Source organism: Cyrtonyx montezumae, unplaced genomic scaffold (assembly GCF_038088225.1).
Source record: "Cyrtonyx montezumae isolate F1298 unplaced genomic scaffold, pur_monq_1.0 scaffold_8, whole genome shotgun sequence".
Classification (NCBI taxonomy): Eukaryota; Metazoa; Chordata; class Aves; order Galliformes; family Odontophoridae; genus Cyrtonyx; species Cyrtonyx montezumae.
Window position 1 is genome coordinate 66,490,094 of NW_027072089.1, and position 21,024 is coordinate 66,511,117.

The window sequence follows — 21,024 nt, forward strand, 5'->3', positions numbered from 1 at the left end:
GGAAAAAAGGTTCAAACTCCAGTTAAACAGACTCAAGTTCTACAAATGTTATTTCCTCTCAGGAAAAAACAACATGCATACATGAAGAGAACAGCATAGATCATTGTTTAAAGTTCTGTCTAGTATTTTTCTTCTAAAAATTTTTAAATGGTGATTCAGTGAAAACTGAGAGAAGAACTTTGTTGTTGGGTTTTATGGATTCATTATTAACCTGGTTTTACAGCGGTGTATTATTATTGATTTCTGTGCATGTACACCACCTGCTGCTTTAAAGTAGATTTGGAAAAACTTGATAGTGAGTAACATCCAGCATGTTTCAAGGATATAAGCAATGCCTCTAAGATCATGAGACATTTATTGCAAGGCTGGAGTCATTTATTAATGTTTCATTTTTCCTGTGGTCTAGAAACCAGTGCAGTGTTTTCACAATCAACTTAAAATGAATTAGCAAATACAAATTAGAGAAGTATCTTAAACTTGAATTTGTCATGGTGTCTTTACTCTTCTGTTACAATGCAGAAGATCATTTCCTCAGAACCAGCCTTCAGCAGCTTTTTAGCCTTCTTGGCTTACCAGTGACAGAAATAACTCTGGTAATTCACAAGAATCCTGCCTTCTCTAATTAGTGGAACTGTGAATTAACATGATCTTGATAGTGGGGCTGTTTTGAAAATTTTAGCTAAATTGATGAAAATATGTTTCGTTTGACCAAGAGGTGTACTTACTATGCTATTCAAGTAAGGAATTTGATTGGGATGGCATTTAAGACTCTTCCCAAGTCTTCTCTCTCTCTGAGGTTACTGTATTTAAGAACTTACTTCCTTTTGTCTTGAGTAACACCAAGCTAACAGGCATCCATCCTATCCCTGGAAGATGGCTAGGTCTTTATGTGGTATTTCCTATTAGACACAGGTGAATTTTTTGGTGAAAGATAAAGTAAGTACTTAAAAAACCTCATCTGAAAGCAGACATGTAAAATTTACCTGGTGTAGGGAACCTGCTTTGGCATGGGGTTGGACTTGATGAACTCTTGAGGTCCCTTCCAACCCCTATGATTCTATGAAAGAAAAGCACCATTACTGCCTATTTTTTATGCTGCATTCAATTAAAAACAGCAGCTACTCCCTGAAGCATAATTATGATATTTAAATTATTTTTCTTTAATGAAGAAGCTGCCACGCGCTTAGTTTTCATTGTTATTGAGTCAGTCAGTGGCATCAGTTAAATCAAAAAAGGAATAGCTACTATAGTTACCAAATAAAATCTGAATTCGTTGTGACTTTCTATCATGATTTTATCACCTCAAGAATTTACAATCAAACAGTTAAAAATGTGAATGTTAATATCTTGGGAAGCTCTGGAAATTTGTTGTCTCTGTTCAGGTGCATGAACAGGTCACATACTTTCCTAAAACCTACAGAAGTGAGAAACAATACATTCTTTTCTCCATGGTTACATTATTTTACCCATTTTTCAGTACATTTATTTTCATAATGGATATTTTTCAGTTCATATGTTGCAAACCAGATATAAGTATGCATTAAAATATATATTTTTCCTATCTCATGCTGCTTCATAAAAATTAATTATTCAATACATCTTTGTTACTTGATGGAACTAGAAAAATATTTCCACATTTTAATTTTGTTAATAATGATTTAGACTTGGAACTGGCTGAAGCCTGGGAAATTATCATGTTTATTAATTTCTTCTTATTTGCACTCTGACCCTCAGTAGTTTATTGTCAAGGTTTGTCTGTCAGGGTCCCCAGGAGGTATCATAACAGAGAACAGACATGTCACAAATGAGGGCACTGAAGAATAGGAAGAGGCAGGTAAAAAGTTAAGTCTTATGGGATCCGGAGTGCTCCTGTGACATAGTAGTTTGTGTGCATCTGTCAGTGGAATGTATTCAGTGATTCTGTTTTATGACTCCACACAATAAAGGCAAGAATAGTTTACTGTTTTTGTAATGTTCCAGTGAGAAAAAGTAAGTGCATATGATGACTTCCCTGTGGTCATTGCCTCAAACGAGGCTTATTTATGTGGGCACTTAATTTTTAGTGTTTTGCCTCCCATTATAGCATCTTCATCCCACTTCTTTCCTTCTAGAAGCAGCATGAAATCATTTCAGCTCAGACTAACTGAAAGAAGTCCTGCTGTTCCCAGAAAAGAGTGTGGAAAGCAAAAAGCCTGAAACTGTTTTTCCTCTACTTGTCGCTCTGGTCTCTAAGATACCCTTACTCCTTTTACAAAACTATCATTGGTTCTTTCCTCTTTGCCCCAGTAACCATTCTTGTTCACCATTTAGTGTGATCCATTTTCCTGTGGCACTGATAATATCATGGATTTGTGTCAGTCTGTGTAAAATATCTGCACAGACCTTTTGTTCTTCTTTGTTGCCTCATTTTTAAATACTGACTACATAAGCTTTCCTTTCCTGTATTTTCATTTTATTTGTCTTGCCCTCAAGTTTATCTCAAGAACACGTACATTTCTTCTACAGGAGACCACTTCAAACTTAACTGATAAGTCTGTTCTTGGGCTGAATTGTTTCTTCAGGTGTGCAGCTTCATTTTCTGTATCTTCTGCATCAGAGAGTTTGTCGTAGTAGTTTTGAATGCAGGAATGGTTACTTGAGTCTTACCAAAGGACATACGTGATTGGGAGTGCTTATACACATAAAAAGCATGCCTGCTTAACTGTGTTCCTATTCTTCTCCTCTGTTGCTTACTGGATTTTAAACTGAGTGGAAACTGTAGTTTTACATACATTGTTATGCACATCTCAGTCTTCATGTGAAATTCTTGGACAGTGAGTATTCCGAAGCAATAAGGGTTTTCAAATAATTTACAATAGAAACATCATTTCAAGGTGTACACAGCTGTGAAATGCCAATTATTTGTTTTCGTCAGCTGTTCATATCAACTCAGAAGTTGTTGAATACTTAGCATATAAAAGGTTCTCTTTGTGATTGGCAGGGAAGCTCATAAATATTCTCCAAAATGCACTTAATAGCAGCAATATGGCATCAAATTGGTTTGTGAAGTTAATGCCTTTTTGTTCTTTCCTGAAAATAGCTCAATGTCTGTAATACTGTCATTAAAACAGATCAAAATATTTTCCAATATTTGTACATAATCTAAGGAAACTGATCCAAAGAGTTCTACTCCTTCATTTTTAATATTCTAGCATCTAAAATGTATATATTTGAATTCAGGTATAATCTCTAAAGAACAGGGATACATCCTTTTACTAAAAACATTTTTAAATTCTGAATCATAGGTTTATGGAAGATCTAACTTAAGATATTATATTACTGAATTAATTAAAAATTAGTAATTAAAAGAAAAAATCATTAAATGAATAAATATTACCCACAATGTAACATTTACCATGGTTTTATAGAATAAAGCAAGGAATATAAAGCATATTTCAAAATCATTATGCCAATATTTCTAGTGTAAAAGTTCTGGTAAAATAAGGTATTTGCTGGGACTAAGAGTGGTTGACAGATACTTTTAAATTTTGCAATGATGTCAAATCAGAGGTTAAAGCTGAAAGCAGTCACTCAGGTGAAGGCCTTCATGGCAATGTCTGATTTCCTTCCTTAAACAGCTCAGTTGGTCCAGAGCTTCTCATCTCCTGTTGGCGTGCGTTATGAATGTAATTAGGTCTGACTGCATCTTTCCCTAGGCAACTGTGCTAAGTAGCTTCCACATAGCTCCTGGTGGAGCAATTATGCTCTACTGTGGTATTCATATAGAGAGATTTTCACATTTGCAGAATGCATGCATTCACAGATTGTTTCTGCATCCCTGCTTCTGGTTACTGAGTACTGATGCTATTTTGGCTAGGCTGTACTATTTGGAGTACATAAGTAAAGGAAAAGTTAGAATCCGAGTATCCGAGATTTCAGGTCTAGATTACTCAATTATGTGTTTATTTGCTAATTTGTTGTTTGCTTTAGATTTTTCTTTTCCATTATAAACCTGTTGTATATTTTTCTTCATGGTCTTGTCTTCCTTCTTATCATGCTGCCTGTCTTCTGATACTTCAGAACTGGCCAACCAGGCAGATTTGGTACAAAATGGGCTTTTCAAAGGTGCTGAATTCCTACTCATTTGGGAAATGAGCTAACAGGCTCTAGCATCAAAGTTATCACAGGTGCCACAGTTTCTAGCTATAAGACAGAAAACTGGACACCATTCCCCTGTACTATTGCTTTTTTGCCTTTGGGGAGAAGTTACACCACCACAACAGATTTATTTTTTTAATTTATCAGACTCTTCTTATTAGAAAATCATCAACAAAAATATACAACAGTAAGGTTCTTCTTTAACAGAGTTTGTAAACAAACAGATAAAAATGCAACTTTGGTGCTGTTAATGCAACTGTACCAATAAATTATTTGTATTAAAATTACTGTGGTAATAGTTTTGCAGTGAGAGATAATACTAATGTAAGCATTCTTTGACAAAAACTTCATAGTATAAAGCATAATTAAATTAAAAATAGAATTAAAGTATAATTTTAATGCTGTCATTTTGAAAGGTCTTTTATATGTTGAAGTTAAAAAATGGTGGGATAAATGCCTGCCATTCTAGTAAGAACTGAAATTGTTTTTCCATGGTTTTGATGTTTGGAAGTTGCAAGCTACATATGGAAATTTTTGTATCATCTGCATAATAAACAAAGAAAGGTCGTGCTACAAATGCATAGCTAAGAAACTGATATGTTTTCTTATTTCTTGCAGAACATCTATTCTTGGAATTTCATTTGGGGCCGCGTTTCTATTGCTCTCTTTCATTTTGTTTATCTGCTTTGCTGGACAGCTTTTGGTAGGTATTGAAGGAACTTAATCTAGTAGTTAATAGTAGTTTTAAATGACTTCTCCAGATTATCCCAAGTCACTCTGCCTTTGCAGAATAACATGCACCCCAAGGCCTTTGAGCACATGGTTTTGTCCATTTTAACTTACTGTAAATTGTCCTCATTTGTTTGAAAAAACAGAAAATGCCACTGCAGTGATTGTCTTTGCCTACTCTGATACTCTCCTTCCCCTATAAGGACGGATCCTCTGCGAGATTACTATTTGACTGGTTGACTTTCCTAAATATCTTGCTTTTGTCCTTGCAGTAGATGACCTTTCTTAAAAATGTTTTAAATTGGGGCACTGCGTATTTGTTTATTTTTAAGTATTGTAGAAGACTTTTTCTGAGTTTAGAGAACATTTCACAATAACAATTTGATATATAGAATTTTTGTAGTAAAATACTGATTTTGCTGCTGAGTGGTCTGTGTTGTTGTAATGCCTATTAGTGAAGCTAGTAATACACTCATTTTGAGAATCCAGGATTTGTGCAAACTTTCACAATTTACATTCACAGTTTAATTCACTATTATTGTCTTCCTTTCAGTTATTCTCAAATACATCCAGCGTATAAATCCATCAAGAACAGAATATTTCAGAGTTTGAGATAGAGTAAATGAAATTTAATTTGGCATGTAATCTACAATGTCTATGCCTATATTTGTGTTCACTGTTTGCTTATTATTTTTGAAGTTCATTTTATCTCTTAACTTGAAACTATTCTTATTATGTCAAGTGTCTTACTGCATCACAGCAGAAAATCTTTCTACTCGTGTTCTGAAATATTTTTTTTCACCTTTTAAAATCGAGCACTGAATTACTTTCCCAAGCCTCAGACATGTGAGTCAAAATGAAATCCAGTTTCTGTTTTATGTTCAATTATTGACTGCAGCTAAAGAGCAGTACACTAAGCTGGCGTACTGAGTCTTAAATTAGGAACGCTGTGAGGTTGTTCTGTTTGGAGAAGAGAAATCTTGTAGGCAGTCTTATCAGTCTGTCTAAATACTTGATGGCAGGGAATGAAGATGAAGGAGCCAGGCGCTTTTCAGCCCTGCCCACTGGCAGGGAAGAGGCATTGCACACAAATTAAAGCACATCAAAATTCATCTGACCACTACAAGGGGGAAGGGGAGAAAATGTTGCTCGCTAGGGTGGAGCAAGTAGTTAGATGTCAACTAGATTTGATGGGGAGGAGGGTGGAGGTCAGTGGGACAGAGATGTGCTTAGGGTAGGAAGCAGTGGGGAAGACTTCAGGTTTCTTTCAGAGGTTTGAGGGAGGGCCCCTCTTGAAAAGTAGTGTGCCAGAAAGCCCAGCTGAAATGCCTTTACACCAATGCATACAGCATGGGAAATAAGCAGTAGAAGCTGGAAACCGTGATGTGCTTGGAAAGTTATGATCTGATTGCTATCATGGAAACATGGTAGGATGAATCTTATGACTGGCATACTGCGGTTCATGGCTACAAGCTCTTCAGAAGGGATAGGCAGAGAGGAGGGGATGGGGAATTGCCCTCTATGTTAGGAATTGGATAGATTGTGAAGAGCTGTGTCTGATTAACAACGATGACCAGGTTGAGAGCTTATGGGTTAAAATCAGGTATCGGTCCAGTAAAGGACATCTAGTGGTTGGGGTCTACTCCAGGCCACCAGATCAGGTGGAGCTTGTTGACAAGGCCCACTTGCTTCAACTGCTGGGAGGTGTCACACTTGTGGGGTGTTGTCCTGATGGGGGATTTCAACCACCTGGATATCTGCTGGGATAAAGGCACGATGGGTAGCAGATAATCCAGGAGATTCCTGGAGTATGTTGAGGATAAATTCCTGGTCCATATACTAGTTGGACAGATCCAAAGTGAAGCCTTATTGGATCTGGTGCTCCCCAGTGCAGAGGAAAGCATTACAAAGGTTAAGATGGGAGGCAGCCTGAGCTGTAGTGATCATATCCTGATGGAGTTTGATAGACTGTTTGCTGGATTAGGAACTCCTTGGCTGTTTGCAGCCAAATGGTTGTGATCAATGGTTTTGTGTCAGAGTGGAGGCTGGTCATGAGTGGTGTCCCTGAAGGGTCGGTCTTGGGACTGGTGTTCTTCAACATCTTTATCAGTGATGTAGATGATGGAATTGAGTGCACCTTCAGCAAGTTTGCAGATGAAACCAAGCTGAGGAGACTGCAGTCAGTACATTGGTGAGGAGGAAAGCCATCCAGAGGGACCTGCACAGGCTGGAGAATTGGGCCTGTGTGAACCTAATGAGGTTCAACAGTGTCAAGTGCAAGGTGCTGCACTTGGGCTGGGGCAATCCCAGGTATTTATACAGACTGGGGGAAGAACTCCTGGAGAGCTGCTCTGTGGAGAAGGACTTGGAGGTCCTGGTGGACGAGAAGCTGCGCGTGAGTCAGCAGTGCGTGCTTGCAGCCCAGAGGGCCAACGATATTCTGGGCTCCATTAAAGAAGGGGTGACCAGTAGGGAGAGGGAGGTGATTGTCCCCCTCTACTCAGCTCTTGTGAGGCCCCATCTGGAGTACTGTATCCAGGCCTGGGGCCCCCAGCACAAAAGACACAGAGCTCTTGGATCAGGTCCAGAGGAGGGCCACTAAAATGATCAGAGGACTGGAGCATCTCCTATGAGGAAAGGTTGAGGGAACTGGGCTTGTTTAGCTTGAAGAGCAGGCTCCAGGGAGACCTTGTAGCCTTCCAGTACTTGAGAGTATATAAGCAGGAGGATGAATGACTGTTTACATGGGTTGATAGTGACAGGACAAGGGGGAATGGTTTTAAACTAAGACAGGAGATTTAGGTTAGATATTAGGAGGAAATTTTTCACTCAGAGGGTGGTGATGCACTGGAACAGGTTGCGCAGAGAGACTGTGGATGCCCCATCCCTGGAGGCATTCAAGGCAAGGCTGGATGTGGCTCTGGGCAGCCTGCTCTAGTGACTGGTGACCCTGCCCACAGCAGGGGGGTTTGAAACTAGATGATATTTGAGGTGCTTTTTCAACCCGGTCCGTTGTTTGAAATTTTCCTATGATGAGGGTCATCAAACACTGGAATGGGGAAAACATGATATCTTGTGCCATTGGTTCTGTCATTGTGATCCATGTTATCAGAGACAAGAAAATGAAAAATTCTGCTTTCCACACTCCAGTTAACTAAAGGGGTATGATTACTGCTATCTCTGAAGGCTCTGGTGCAGTTAATCTCCACTTCATTACCACCTTTGCATTTTTCACAATTTTCTATGAGCAAAAGCTGGCAGAACTTTTATATAAATAAGTGAAGCATGCACGTGGGAGAGGCAATTAAGTCATACGTAGTAAAACAATAAGGAAAGGTAGTCTGGCAGTGGAAACAAGAAAGCAAGAATGTGAGATTTTTTAATTTCTCCTTCATCCTCTTGTAAATAACCAGGATATCTTAAGAAAATGTAATTAACCTGCATTTCAGTTGCCTTTCCAATAAGGTAGGGAATTAAAATATAATGAAACAATATTTTGAAATGTTTTTAAATCCTTTGAGTGAGGTCCCAGATGTATTGTTATTACTTAATTGCAAAAGCTAGTTCTCATGTAATATCATGCTTGATTGCTATTTGTTATTGGCATAACAGGAAAACATGGAGTTGGGGGTAATGTCGTTGAATAATGAAATGAAAAAGTCCTTCAAGGGAAAGCCAATCTTTTCTGCATAAAATAAAAAGGTGCCAGTGAACTGGTATTAAGGACATAAACACTCATGGGGATATGATTTATAATGTAGCTTAGAAGGAATACAAACACATTTCTTCTGCTTTAAATGGATGGCTAAGCAAATTTCTCAAGTCAGAGTTGAGAGTTGTGCCTAAATAATATCTAGTACCTAAATGTTGTTGGTTTTGTGTTTTTTTTACCTACATCTCATACAGTTCTCAGAATGAGACCTATTACTGCACTTCTGTTACTTGTAAGATGCCATGATGTAACCTGAACAGCTTGAAGAGGAGTTATTTGTATTTGTCTTTAGGAGTTCAGCTCTTCTAATGCAGAATCTATGTTTAGAAGCCTTTCTACAAGTAAATTATTACTGTAATTGCTGCAGCACTGTCCTTCCTTCACTGGAATGGTCATAGTTCTGTAAGGTGACAGATGAGAGGCAGAAACTACCAACAAGAGTTAGTAGGTTTATCCTTCCCCTGTCGTTTTCCTAAAATCTTTTATTGTATGGCAAAAATCCAAGTACTGTTTTGCATCTTTAACCACAGTCACAAACTATGCTATATTTCGGTAGCATGTTCATTGCAGTATCTGACTCATAACTGCTTTCTTTCTAGAATAAAAAGCCTGAATTTGTCAATCCAATAAGTATTGATATCTGGGCTTCATTATATTTCAAATGTTTACGGAATCCAAGCTTTATCATCCTAATTCTGATTGTTTTGTTTTTTTTTTCCCATCTCTTTTCCTGAGGGGTACATTTGGGAATCCCTTCCAGAATGCAGGTACTTAATGGTAGATGTTTGTGTACACACACCTGCACATAATTGGAGTTTAGAATTGCCAAATATATCTCTTTTTAAAATACACAAAAAAGAGCAGAGTTTGATCCTGACTGTGGCCAAAGAGCTGTGGTAGGAGAGCTCTGGATAAAGGTGAGACATCTGCCTACCTCACCTCCTCACAAGACTGAGGAGAAAATAGGATGAGACAACTTGTAGATCAAGATAAAGGCATGGAGATCTCTTATCACTTGTTATCACTGACAAAACAGACTTGACCTGGGGAAATTCCTTCCAAAAACATCCTCCTTCCCCCAAACAGCACTTGCAGATATAAGAGGTTGGCCAGTGAGCAGTGTTCTCTACTTCTCCTTCCCTTCACTCTTTTCCACTGCCATAGTGTAGACTATGGACCACTGTTTCTTCGAGAAATATCCACTTGCTTTGATTTGGGTCCTCCATGGGTTGCAGTATGGATATCTGGTCCACCATGGAGCACCTCCTCCTCCAACACTGGCTGTCACTTTACTGTTTTTTCCCTTTTTCCTTCCCTCCTCCTCTCCCTGTTTCTTATCCTTACTTACATACCTTTTCCCAGGGGTGTGCCCTTACGTGAACCCACCTGCTATCATCTTGATAGCTGCACCTGATCCCGGAACCTAGAGCAGTACTCAAATATTTACAAGGCTGTTACAAGATTCCATAGTGCTGGCAAGACCAGCAAAATCTAAGTTCAAACTAGGACATGTGGCTTTTACTACATTATAATCTTGTCTCAATATTTGACACTTCACCCTCTCAGTCTCTACGGATTATAAATGACAGTCATAACTGCAGAGTAAGGCAGGCAAAAATCAACTTTGAACAAGCCTGTCTGTTTGATTTTAATTTCATAGGTAAATGAAAAAAATGCAGGCTGTACTGTTAAAATTAGTAGCTCTTCCAGAAGTTAATTACAATACTGTAAGAAGATATTTGTGTGCACTCTTTCACTTTGCATTTATTATTAGTTGATTTCACTGTTCAGCTGCACTGCAGCACGATCCAGCTCAATCTGTTACGGAGTGATAATAGTGGTGATTAAATAAGAATGGAAATATTTCCATCAAACAATGTGGTACAGTGGTAACAGAAATAACAAGGTTACAGACTTGCAGATCGTATCTTTTATGCATATAAGCCATTATCAGTCTTAGGCAAACAGTCTGAGTTGCAGGAATGTCTGAGAATTCTCATAGAAACAATTATTTGTCTATGGACATTAAATCTTCATAAATTCTATCTAAAATTGTCATATATTCTGAAACATATCTTTTACATACTAATTACTTATTTGTCTTTATGCATTCTTAACATTAATTATTTTATATTATTTAATTCCTCCTCCTTTTCCCTTTCCTCTTCCTTTTGCTTCCCCTTTCTTCTTTCCTTTTTCTTTACATTTTTCCCTTCTTCCTCTTTCTATTCCTCTTCCTTCTCCTTTTCCCCTTCTCCCCTTCTCCCATTCTCCATCTTCTCTTCTTTCATTTATCTCTCTCTTTCTCTTCTTTCTAATTCTGGTAGTCATCACACTGAGAGTTGAATCTTAAAGCTATGAAAAATTTTGGTCTTAAATGTCTTTTTTGACATACATTTTCATAGTTGAAATGAAGAATATTTATTTTTATTAGTTTTGAAGGTTTTTTTCTCAGTTTTCCTTGACACACTGCCTTCCCAAATTCTGTGCAGATCGAGGACAGTTACTCTCCTTTAGCTCATGCATTTACTATTTCTCTTTATTGTGATGGCAAGTTCATAGAGTGAGTGTAAAGTGAATGAAACCAGGTACATGTTTTGTTATTTTCCAGTAATGGTGTTTTGTCACAAATGTGTCTTCCCTGCAAAGCTATTTACCTACTTTTACTTCAGCTAACCAGGAAAATTAGAAGTTAAAAAGAAACACAACTATCTTATCTGGACACGTTCATAGTGTCTCTTAAATATGCAATTGAACCATAGAATTAGCATAACATAGTGCCAACAAAGCAAATATCAGAAAATAATTGGCTCCACAGTTAAGAAAAATGGTTTGATTTGAGGTCACAAGAGCATTTTAAAAAGTGCAGCCAATATGTGAGCAGCCCTGTCCCTGCTAGAGGAGAACTTGTTATTTATTAGCTGCATTACAGCACCACCTTATAAAGGGTGAGACACAATCTTTATCTTTGTTTGCAGGGATTTGTACTTTACTCCAAAGCAATTGGCATTAGTACTTAACAGTCAGGAAGACGGTACGCTCAGGATATTTATAAGATTTTTTATTCCTGACAGCGAGGACAGGATTATCAGTACAAGTGCTGCTTGGAAATTATTTTCTCAACCTGGGATCTTACCTCTGAAGTGAGCGTTTCTCTTATGCAGATAGAAATGAAAGATCAAGGTCTTTCAGTTTCACTGTTCAGTAGTACTGCTTGTAAATTAATTAAAGGAAGTGGTGAGGGAAGGAATGGAGAACTCAGAGAGACACTCTGACATCTACAGCAAGATCTAGCAGAGGTTCTGCAATGGCAAGTCCATCATCATTAAGTAAGGTGCTATGTTCAGACTTCTCAGGGAAATACCCTACCCACCAAAACCAGTGAAATTGAACAGAGTTGCATCCTATCCTTTTGTGGTAGATGAGCCACCAGTGTGATGCTTGGAGGGAAGGACAGGATTTGATGTGCTGCAGTGCTTTACAGTTCCAAGATTTTAAGATTCCAGGACCATACATTCCCAGTGCATCTTTACTAGCAAGGAAGTTTGTACCAGTTAGCTGTGCTTAGTGTGAGCAGTACATGTGTAGAGGAGAGCTATTTCACATTGAATTTGGACTCCTCTGGAAGCAAACCTGGTTTAAGCACTCTTACGGTGTCCATCAGTGCTTACCAGAAGGCTCCCTAGAGTGGATGCAAGACACCACACCAAAGAGGAACCAATTATGCACACTAAACACTAAATAAAACTAAATAACACTAAATAACACTAGTGTTATTTAGAATTATAGAATCATAGAATCATTAAGGTTGGAAAAGACCTCTAAGATCATCTAGTCCAACTGACAACCCATCACCAGCACATCCCTCAGTGCCAGATCTCCAAGTTTCTTGAACGCCTCCAGGGATGATGACTCCACCACCTCCATGAGTGGTAGCCCATTCCAGTGCTTCACCGCTCTTTCTGAAAAGAAATTATTCCTGATATCCAATCTGACCCTCCCCTGGCACATCTTGAGGCTGTTCCCTGTCATCCTATCACTAGTTATCTGTGAGAGTAGGCCAGCCCTCACCTCATCACAACCTTCTCTCAGGGAGTTGAAGAGAGTGTTAAGGTCTCCCTGCACCTCCTCTTCTCCAGAGAAGTATGTACCCTACCTGTCCAGGAATCTGCAAATGCTGTGAAGCCAAGGAGAGCATTTCTGATCCTCATTGTAAGAATACTTCAGGGTTTCCAGTCACTAAATAATATTTCTACTTTCAAACTGTGCAGGGACAGGTTAATAAGTAAATAGCGCAGAAAACAGAATGTGGCATTCAGAACTCCTTCCTTTAGCTCAGTGCCTTAGGCGCTGCATTTACAAAGTCATTCAGATTTGCTTTCTCAAAGCCTGTGGCTCTTTAAATTTTTCATGTGCAGCAGAAAAGCTTTGACAAGAAAGATTAAAAATGTCTTACTTTAAAATAGCATATAGTGCAGTGATTATACATTTTCTTGAATGAGGAAAGTACCACAGGAGGGACCAGCACTGAACTCTGAGAGCCTAAAGGCATATTTATATGGCTCAGTGCAGTGTTTCCTTTGAACATGATAACTAAATTGAAGCTCACAGCCTTTTTATTGTGATCCTTTGTGAAGGATCATAAACACTGCAAGGAATGGTAAAATTAAAAATGCAATACTGACTTTGTTTTTTCCTGTTAATTTTTTGTTCATTACTTTAGCTTTAGTAAAAAAACAGTTATGTCCACTATAAGTTGAATTGACTCTGCTTGCATGTATTTTGTAGGATTTTAAATTCCTGGCTTAGGTTTACTGGTTGTAGCACAGATTTCAAAAATGTGGTGTTACAGTAGTCATTTTAAAAGTGTCATAGTCCCTTCAATCAACAGTAGGATCATTACAAAGTACTTAAAGCATAAGCTTGTATCTCTGTCAAAAATCAGCCCTCCCTAATCTTAGGTTAGTGCGTTCCCTGTCAACCACTCAGCCTGTTTCTTGGAATTGAACTTTTGTCTTTTCTTCAAGACTGAGTGAAAAGAAGTCTGCGAAAAGAAATCCAAATTTTGAGGGCTTTTTGTTTCTCTTGATTTCATTTTTTTGTGACATCAGTGTTAATAAAATGTTAAGTTGTATTTGAATGCAGAATGAAAAGAACAATGATAGACCTATAGAGGATATGATTCACTGGCTTTGTGTAAACAAGAGGTCTGCAGTCAAACGTTCCAACTTCTGCTAGCACATGTGACAGCACTTGTGACACTGTCTTTCATCTGCAACACAGCTGTCACAATTAATTCTCACACCAGTTCTTTGTTCTCGCTCAGAATGACAACGATCAATTTATTAAATGCTGGAGCAGGTTGCTGTGTGTGAAAATACAACGCAGGATACATTGTAATAAGTAGAATATTCAAATTAAGTTATTAGTCACAATCATACTGAGCAGATGTGATATCTGTCATATCAGATTTAACGCGTTCAGATGAAAAGGAAATAGGTTAGTCATCTCTTATACTACAAATGCCTATTATTTCTACTTGGTAAATTATAAACACTGAACAATGTTCTGCCAGCTCCACTTAGAATAAAAGCAGTAGGTAATGCTACTGAGATAGATCTTGCATGCTTTCTAAAAATGATTACTTTCTATCATCTTACTCTCCATTTTCTTATGAAATATGCAAATGAGGTATAAGATTTGCAAAGAAAGTGTTGGGTATAAGGCAAGAATCAGTAGAATAAATCATTGTTCTGCTGCTCCTGTTATGGATCTGAATTTGACTATCACCCTCCCTAACTGCAGTTCTGCTGCCATGAGTTGTTCCCTGAATTTTCTCCAGGACTGAGCTCAAATTCCAAGGGAAATGAAGTTCAGCACATTTGCAAACTCATATACAGAGTTACTAATCTACACTGTTTTCTATCATCTTTTTCAAGGAAATTCTTCTCAGTCGTTTATAATTTTAGTTTGGACCAGGATTTTGTCACTGATTTTTCCTTTCACTGGTTTAACCTCTGTAGGCTGCTGTCTCTGCTGTTCCAGAGACCTCTCTTCTACTCAGCAGACCAGGTGGACATAACAGATGTACCGAAGAGTGGTCCTTCTCCCAAAGAGTGGTTGTACTCGAGAGCTGTGTGTTAAATAGCCTGCTAGGAAATGTTTGACTGAGTTCTTTTGGTACACATCTTGTTTACAGGTGGAAAAAACTGTCTTCGTTTTTAAGTTGCAGTCTAACAGGACACACATTTTTCTTCAAGACAGAGCTAGCAATATCTGTAATTTTAGCAACTGTAGAATGGAATCTCTGGATTGATAATCATAATGAATGAATGAATGATAAATTCTTACCTGAAAGGTGTTTTGTTTTGTTTATTTTCCCTGCACTTCTCTAAGTGATAAACTTTGAAGGTAAAAACATACTTTTTATAATTTAATGGAAGTAGAAAATCAGTCCTGTTTATTCCTCCTTCCTAAAATACGTTAGCAAAGTTGAGCAATTTTGATAAAAAAATCATGTCAACCAAGGAAATTCAGAATTACTGTGTGAAATCTTGGTACAGAAGTCTGTTCGAAGGTGTATAGATATATGGCAAGCAATTAAACAGTCCTTGTGGATAAATTCAATTCTCAGCATAGCTAAACAATCTCAGCCATTCTATACTGTATATTTTTCAATGGCTATGTTTATAAATGAAGTAAATTCAAATGTAGCAATTAGAAATACTGATGTTAAAGGAGAAAAGTCTGAGAAGTATCCATCAGTTGACATTTGTCTAGGGGGAAAAAATCAACAAATCCGAAAACTTATTTTGAGAACGGTATCTGTTCACAGCACCAACTGTTGCATTCAATGAAACAATTACTGGGCGAAGTTCTGTTATTTGCAGCATTCAGGGCATCAGACTGGATTATTACAGCTCAAGGTTCATCTATTTAGATATTGGTATTCCTGAGTGAGACTGAATTTTATCTTCAGGATTAACATAACACAAGTTGTTCAGTTGTGCAGAGGAACCCATCCGTTTATTTTGCTCAGCCCTAGAAAACCATGAACACATCTTCCTATGGCATTTTTTGCATCTGATAATGAGATGTTATTTTCTGAAGCAAAAAATAATAGCTGCTGGAGCATGTTGAAAATACAGAACTTTGGGAGCCAGGGCGTGCTTCTACCTCCTCCTTTGGAAACCAGTGTTGTGAAATTAAAGTCCCAGGGGTTCCTTCTGTCCTGCTCCCACACATGGGGACTTGTCAGTACCATGCTTCATGTCCAACAATTAGTGAATGTGAGCATACAGGCACATATGGTACACACACAGACAACCAGAGATACGCAGGTAGATCAGTTCTTTTGGCAGCACCCACATAAAAGCATGTTGCTCTCATACTAAAACAACAAATGAACAGGTCTTGTTCTTCCATTCCGATCAAAATGGAGTTTTGCTAGTGGAAGATATACACATTCTGACTATTAGTATCCACAAGCACATTAATGGTAATGGTCACTTAGTATGGACTTTTAAGTCAATGCCATACAGTGCCCAAATGCAGTCCTCGTAAGTAGTCACTGGCTCAAACCTTGGTCTGTCTGGATGTACATCTACTCACCAGCCAATACAGTTTGAAGGCTGCTATCATGCAGACATATTTTTCCCACTTCGTCTATTCTTGAGCTTCAGGTTACTGTTTTGACCTTCCTCAAATTGACCTAATTCACTCCAAATCTGTTTTATCTAATGCACGAAACTCCCTATTGTAATAGGAAATGATAGTTAAGGGAGTATTAGATACACAGTGGTCTTTGCAAAATAGTGAGTTAATCAAGAAGGAACTGCTCACGTGCGGTAAGGCAAAAACATTCATGTAAACTATGATATACATGTTGAGTAAGAGTGTAATTTGGAGTGATGTCCATATCTATTGAATTTGAGCTAACAGGTAAATGCTTTACGTTGAAGTCTTGCCTTTGGTTGTTTTTATTGCCTGATTTCTTGATTCAGAGATTTTCTGTGCCTTGTCAATTGCTTTGGCTCCTGTTGGTCAAAGTTTGAGATGAAAAAAATATGTAAAGTGATCTTTGATAGTATTAAGTAGAGAAAAGCAGTTGATAAAAAGCAAATACTTTTCTAGGACTGTCATGTTCCTTAACTTTTCACCATCTTTTTTAAAGAAGTACCAGTATAGTTGAGCTTGACATTTGGAAAGAGCACAAAATATTTCTAGGCAACCTGATCTCCTTATTGCTGATGTTTTCAGGAAATCAGTGACACTTGGATGTGCCACAAATTGTTATTTTGTGTGAGGTCTTGTGCCTCTAAGCACTACCAATATATGAATAGAGACTTGCATTCCTGGTAGCAGGTTAAATGAGCCTGAAGTTTTTGCTGTTTCTTTTTGCCACTATAAAAGAAATATTTCCTATTCAGTAGATTCTGTGTGTCAAATTCTAGGTTCAATTTTGTATGAAATAGTCAGTTGATTTCTTGATATTTTTATTAAAGGTTGTTTTTATTTCTTATTTTTGCTGAGATACCTTTGACTTCAAATGAATTATCAAACAATTCTCAAAACAAACGAAAGAACCAGAAACCCTTCTTTTCAGTAGAATGTCAAGGATATATAAAGCTTTAATCCTACCAGAAAAGCCCTCTGTCTCTGCAGCAAAGGTTTTACGGAGTCATAACTGAAATTCTGAAGTTTCAACTAAGGAGTTCAGTTTGTTTGCTTGGTTGTATTGATAATAGAGCTAATGACAACACTGTCAATAGAATTGATATTATGGCAGTTACTGCAAATAAATTTGTGTTTATGGTCACATAGAATCTTGAGTCTTATGAGAATATAATAGCTGAATACTTCTGTGTGCGTTATTAAGATGAATGCTACCCATAATCTTAAACCTTTGTAATTCTACCTGTTTACAATAATTAAATATACTAAAGCTATATTTGTTTTACTTTTTTAAACTTACTACACTTAGCAATGTAGCAAGAAAGCATCAGCTTCACTGCTGTGGATCCTGAAATCATCTGGAATAATCGCAAACCGTCCTTGGCCACGGATCACTCTCACATTGACAACCACTGCTATCATATTAATTATGGCTGTGTTCAACATGGTAAGTGAAAAAGAGCTGATTTTTCTTTTTCTGTTTAAGATCTTTTGGCTTGCTTAGAGTTTGTTTAGATAACATTTCAAATTTGTCTCTTATGGCTATCATGGATGAAAATGATTGCCAAATAGAAAAGTAAAGCAGAGCAACAGAAAACATGCTGTATAACAAAAGCTTCTTTCAGTGTACAGAATGCTCAGCAGTAGTTCAGATAGTGTTTGAAGCATATTAAAGAAAAAATGTAATTTATATGGAATTGAAGATAGTTAAATAGTTAGAGTAGTGCTCCAAGAGTGCAATACCTCCTCACAGGATGTGTGGAAGACTTTGTGTAATGGAAACTAAGTTTTGTTCTGATTAGTGATGCTCCTGTTATGATCACCAAATAATCATAATTAATCCATTTTTGAATTTCATGCAAAAAAGAAAGCTGCATCAATTACTTAAGAAGTACTGAACTTTGAGAATGCTAGAACTTAAGAACTTGCATGTAATTTAGGCTTTTCAACTTGTGCATTTCTTGTACCAGAGCAAATCCAAATAATTCTATTATTCCTTCATGTCTATGGCAAATATGAAGTTAATCTGCCATTAGTCTTCATTAAGATGGACCTTTAATAACCTCATTTATAATGAAGTATGTGTTGTGAAATGGTATGAACAGTATACCGGATCAAAAAGTGCTATTTGTTTTGCCCTTCAAGTTGAGCCTAGTACTGTTCATACAAAATGGGGAAATTATTCCAGGTCAGTTTTGCGTTTGAAAAATGGGAACTGTAATATTTATTTAGGTAGTGATTACAAACATCATTGCATAGGTCTTACATTTCAGGTCAATGAGATTTGCACTTGATCGCTTTTGAAATTGCAACTCTAGCACCTCCTTGAGTTGCTGATGTACTTAAGGTTCATAAAGAACTTAAAAATTGATAACGCCTACACTATATATATATATATATATATATATATATATATATATATATATATATATATATATATATATATATATTTTTTTTTTTTTTTTCATAACACTGCAGTGGACACTTATTTGTTCCAGTAAGTACTAAACTCATCATAGTGAAGTAATGATGTAATGTGGGCTTTTAAATCTGAACACTTGACATTTCTGTTAGATCCTTATCTCATTTTTTTTCTATGTTCTTGTTTATGTAGGTTTTCTTTTTACTAGGTGTTTTCCTTTCTCATGCATTTTTTAAGAAGAGGAGACAGATTCAAAAACAAGTCCATATTTAGGAATTTAAAATGCAGCTAATTTAATTTCATATTTATTGTTTTGTAGATACCTTTGTGAATGATAAAATCAATCAAATGTAACTGAGCATAACATGTAGAGTGGCTTGTAACATGGAAGTCAGATTAGACTGGTCCTTTTGTTTTGAACTAAATTAGATAAATGTGTAGAAAGAAACTAGGTAACCTACTTGGGAGTACAATATACTTTGGTCATGCAAGCGTATGGTTATTTTTTTCAGTTAGTAAATGTAAAGGAAGATAGAGTCAGCAACTGTCATTTCCTGTGGCTGAACTTCTACTGTAGTGAGCAGTCCACATAAAATTTGGCATTCAACTAGTAGAAGACATTTTAGCAAAAAAACCCACAGTTGTTCACTACATTTATTTTAGAAAAAAGTTTTTAATTTCATTGGTTCAAGTCCATTTTGATGTGGACAGAATGTTACAGGAAAGCTTAATATGCTGTCTTTTAAACTCTTTGTGCCTTATCAGTAATGACTGCACTATTACAAATAATCATGTCCCATGATATTCATGAGATGATAATTTTAAGTACAATTCCCATCTTGAAACTAAATCTTAATAGTTTGACTAGTGAAAAACGATTTTAAATGTGATTGTGAAATTTGCATTTCCTCAATATTAATAGCAAATTGTGGGAGAGACTCTGAAGTATCATTATTATATCTCCAAGCAACATGTACTTAATAGCAGAGTCGATTAACTGTGTTTATTTCCATGAACTCTTTCAGTAGGAAAAGGCAAAATGTATCCATTAAGATTTAATGGAGATAAAAAGTGTCTAACCATCCCACACCTAATAAATGATAATTAAGACCAAAATGTCAGATAAAGCTCAGTCTTTTTGGTCAAGGGATGTTAGAATGGAGTGAGGGTGCAATTTTATTTTAAATGAGCTGTTTCAGCAGACATCTGAATCTAGTCTTAATGTTTGAGAGGTATATAGTCATGATGAATGAATTCAAAACACAGCTGAAGTGACATGAAATATCAAGTACCTCTTAGCTGAAGAGAGAGGCTGACTAATTCTACTTCCATTGAGTGTTAAATCTGGGGCCATAAAGAGAGTAGAAGAGTCACCAATGACTGAAGAAGACTTTTTTTTTTTTTGCAGTGTGGACTTGCATTTCAGAAATGTGAGAGTGTATTGCAGGGAACAGTCCAGACATCTCAGCAACAGTAGCATTATGTGGCTGCAGTGAGACAGTTTGTGGAACCTGAATGTCTGCAATATATCAAGTGGTTGTGCCTCACCACCTTCTTGCGTTCATGTGATCTGGGGGATGGATTGATGAAAGAGTGAAAGAGACATGTAAAAGTGTTTTGTTTCAGTGACTTGGCATCAAATGCATGAATAATTCTTGGCAGAGCAACAGGATCTCAGAGCTGTACTGTCCCAGGAAAGTGCCTTAACTAGCAGCTTAAAATTTAGGAAATTAGTTGCATTTCTGTCTTTCTCTAGTAAATTTTGAAGTACTGGAGTATTTTCTCAGAAAAAAGTAAGTGAAGACAGGGTTTTTGCTCCATTGTTTAATGTATGTCTGTGAGTGTACCAGCAAGCATTGGCCTTGTGGTTTTCCCTCTACTGGTGGCTGATATCCAATGCTTTATCAGTGACAAGCTCTTGACGAAACCTGTTTCCATTTTCACATTAGAAAGTTGATTTCTGTAATATACTTTCCTTTTAGAGTAGCTAACTCTGTTGATATAGTTGCTGACCTTGCTCAGTGCTTTATTTTAAACAAGCAAGCTCTTCTGAAAGATGAATTCTAATTATATGTCCTCACAGTGCCTAGCACATTAAAGACCCTATTTTGGAGCATGTCTAATGTATTTATTTAAAGAAGAATGAACAGATACTGCCTAGAGCCTGGCCTAGCCTAGGAGCTGAGAGGAGGAAAGGTAACACCCAGAGTCATCTCATGGAAACTTTACGTGCAGGGCACTGCCACAGATACATTTCACATCATAGATAAAATTTAAGCAAATTCAAAATGTCAGTATCAAACTAGGCAAAGCAGACAAGCAGAGATACAGCAGTTCTGGTGTCTGGTAA

General features: G+C 37.1%; 1 protein-coding gene across 1 annotated transcript in view; it reads left to right on the plus strand.

Moving 5' to 3' along the window:
- Positions 1-21,024, plus strand: part of ADCY2 (adenylate cyclase 2) — a 181,885-nt gene that overhangs the window by 127,011 nt on the left and 33,850 nt on the right. Inside the window, exons 14-15 of the mRNA XM_065752817.1 lie at positions 4,756-4,840; positions 17,562-17,699. Of these exons, the coding sequence (XP_065608889.1) occupies positions 4,756-4,840; positions 17,562-17,699 (223 nt within the window). The remainder of the gene's footprint in view (positions 1-4,755; positions 4,841-17,561; positions 17,700-21,024) is intronic.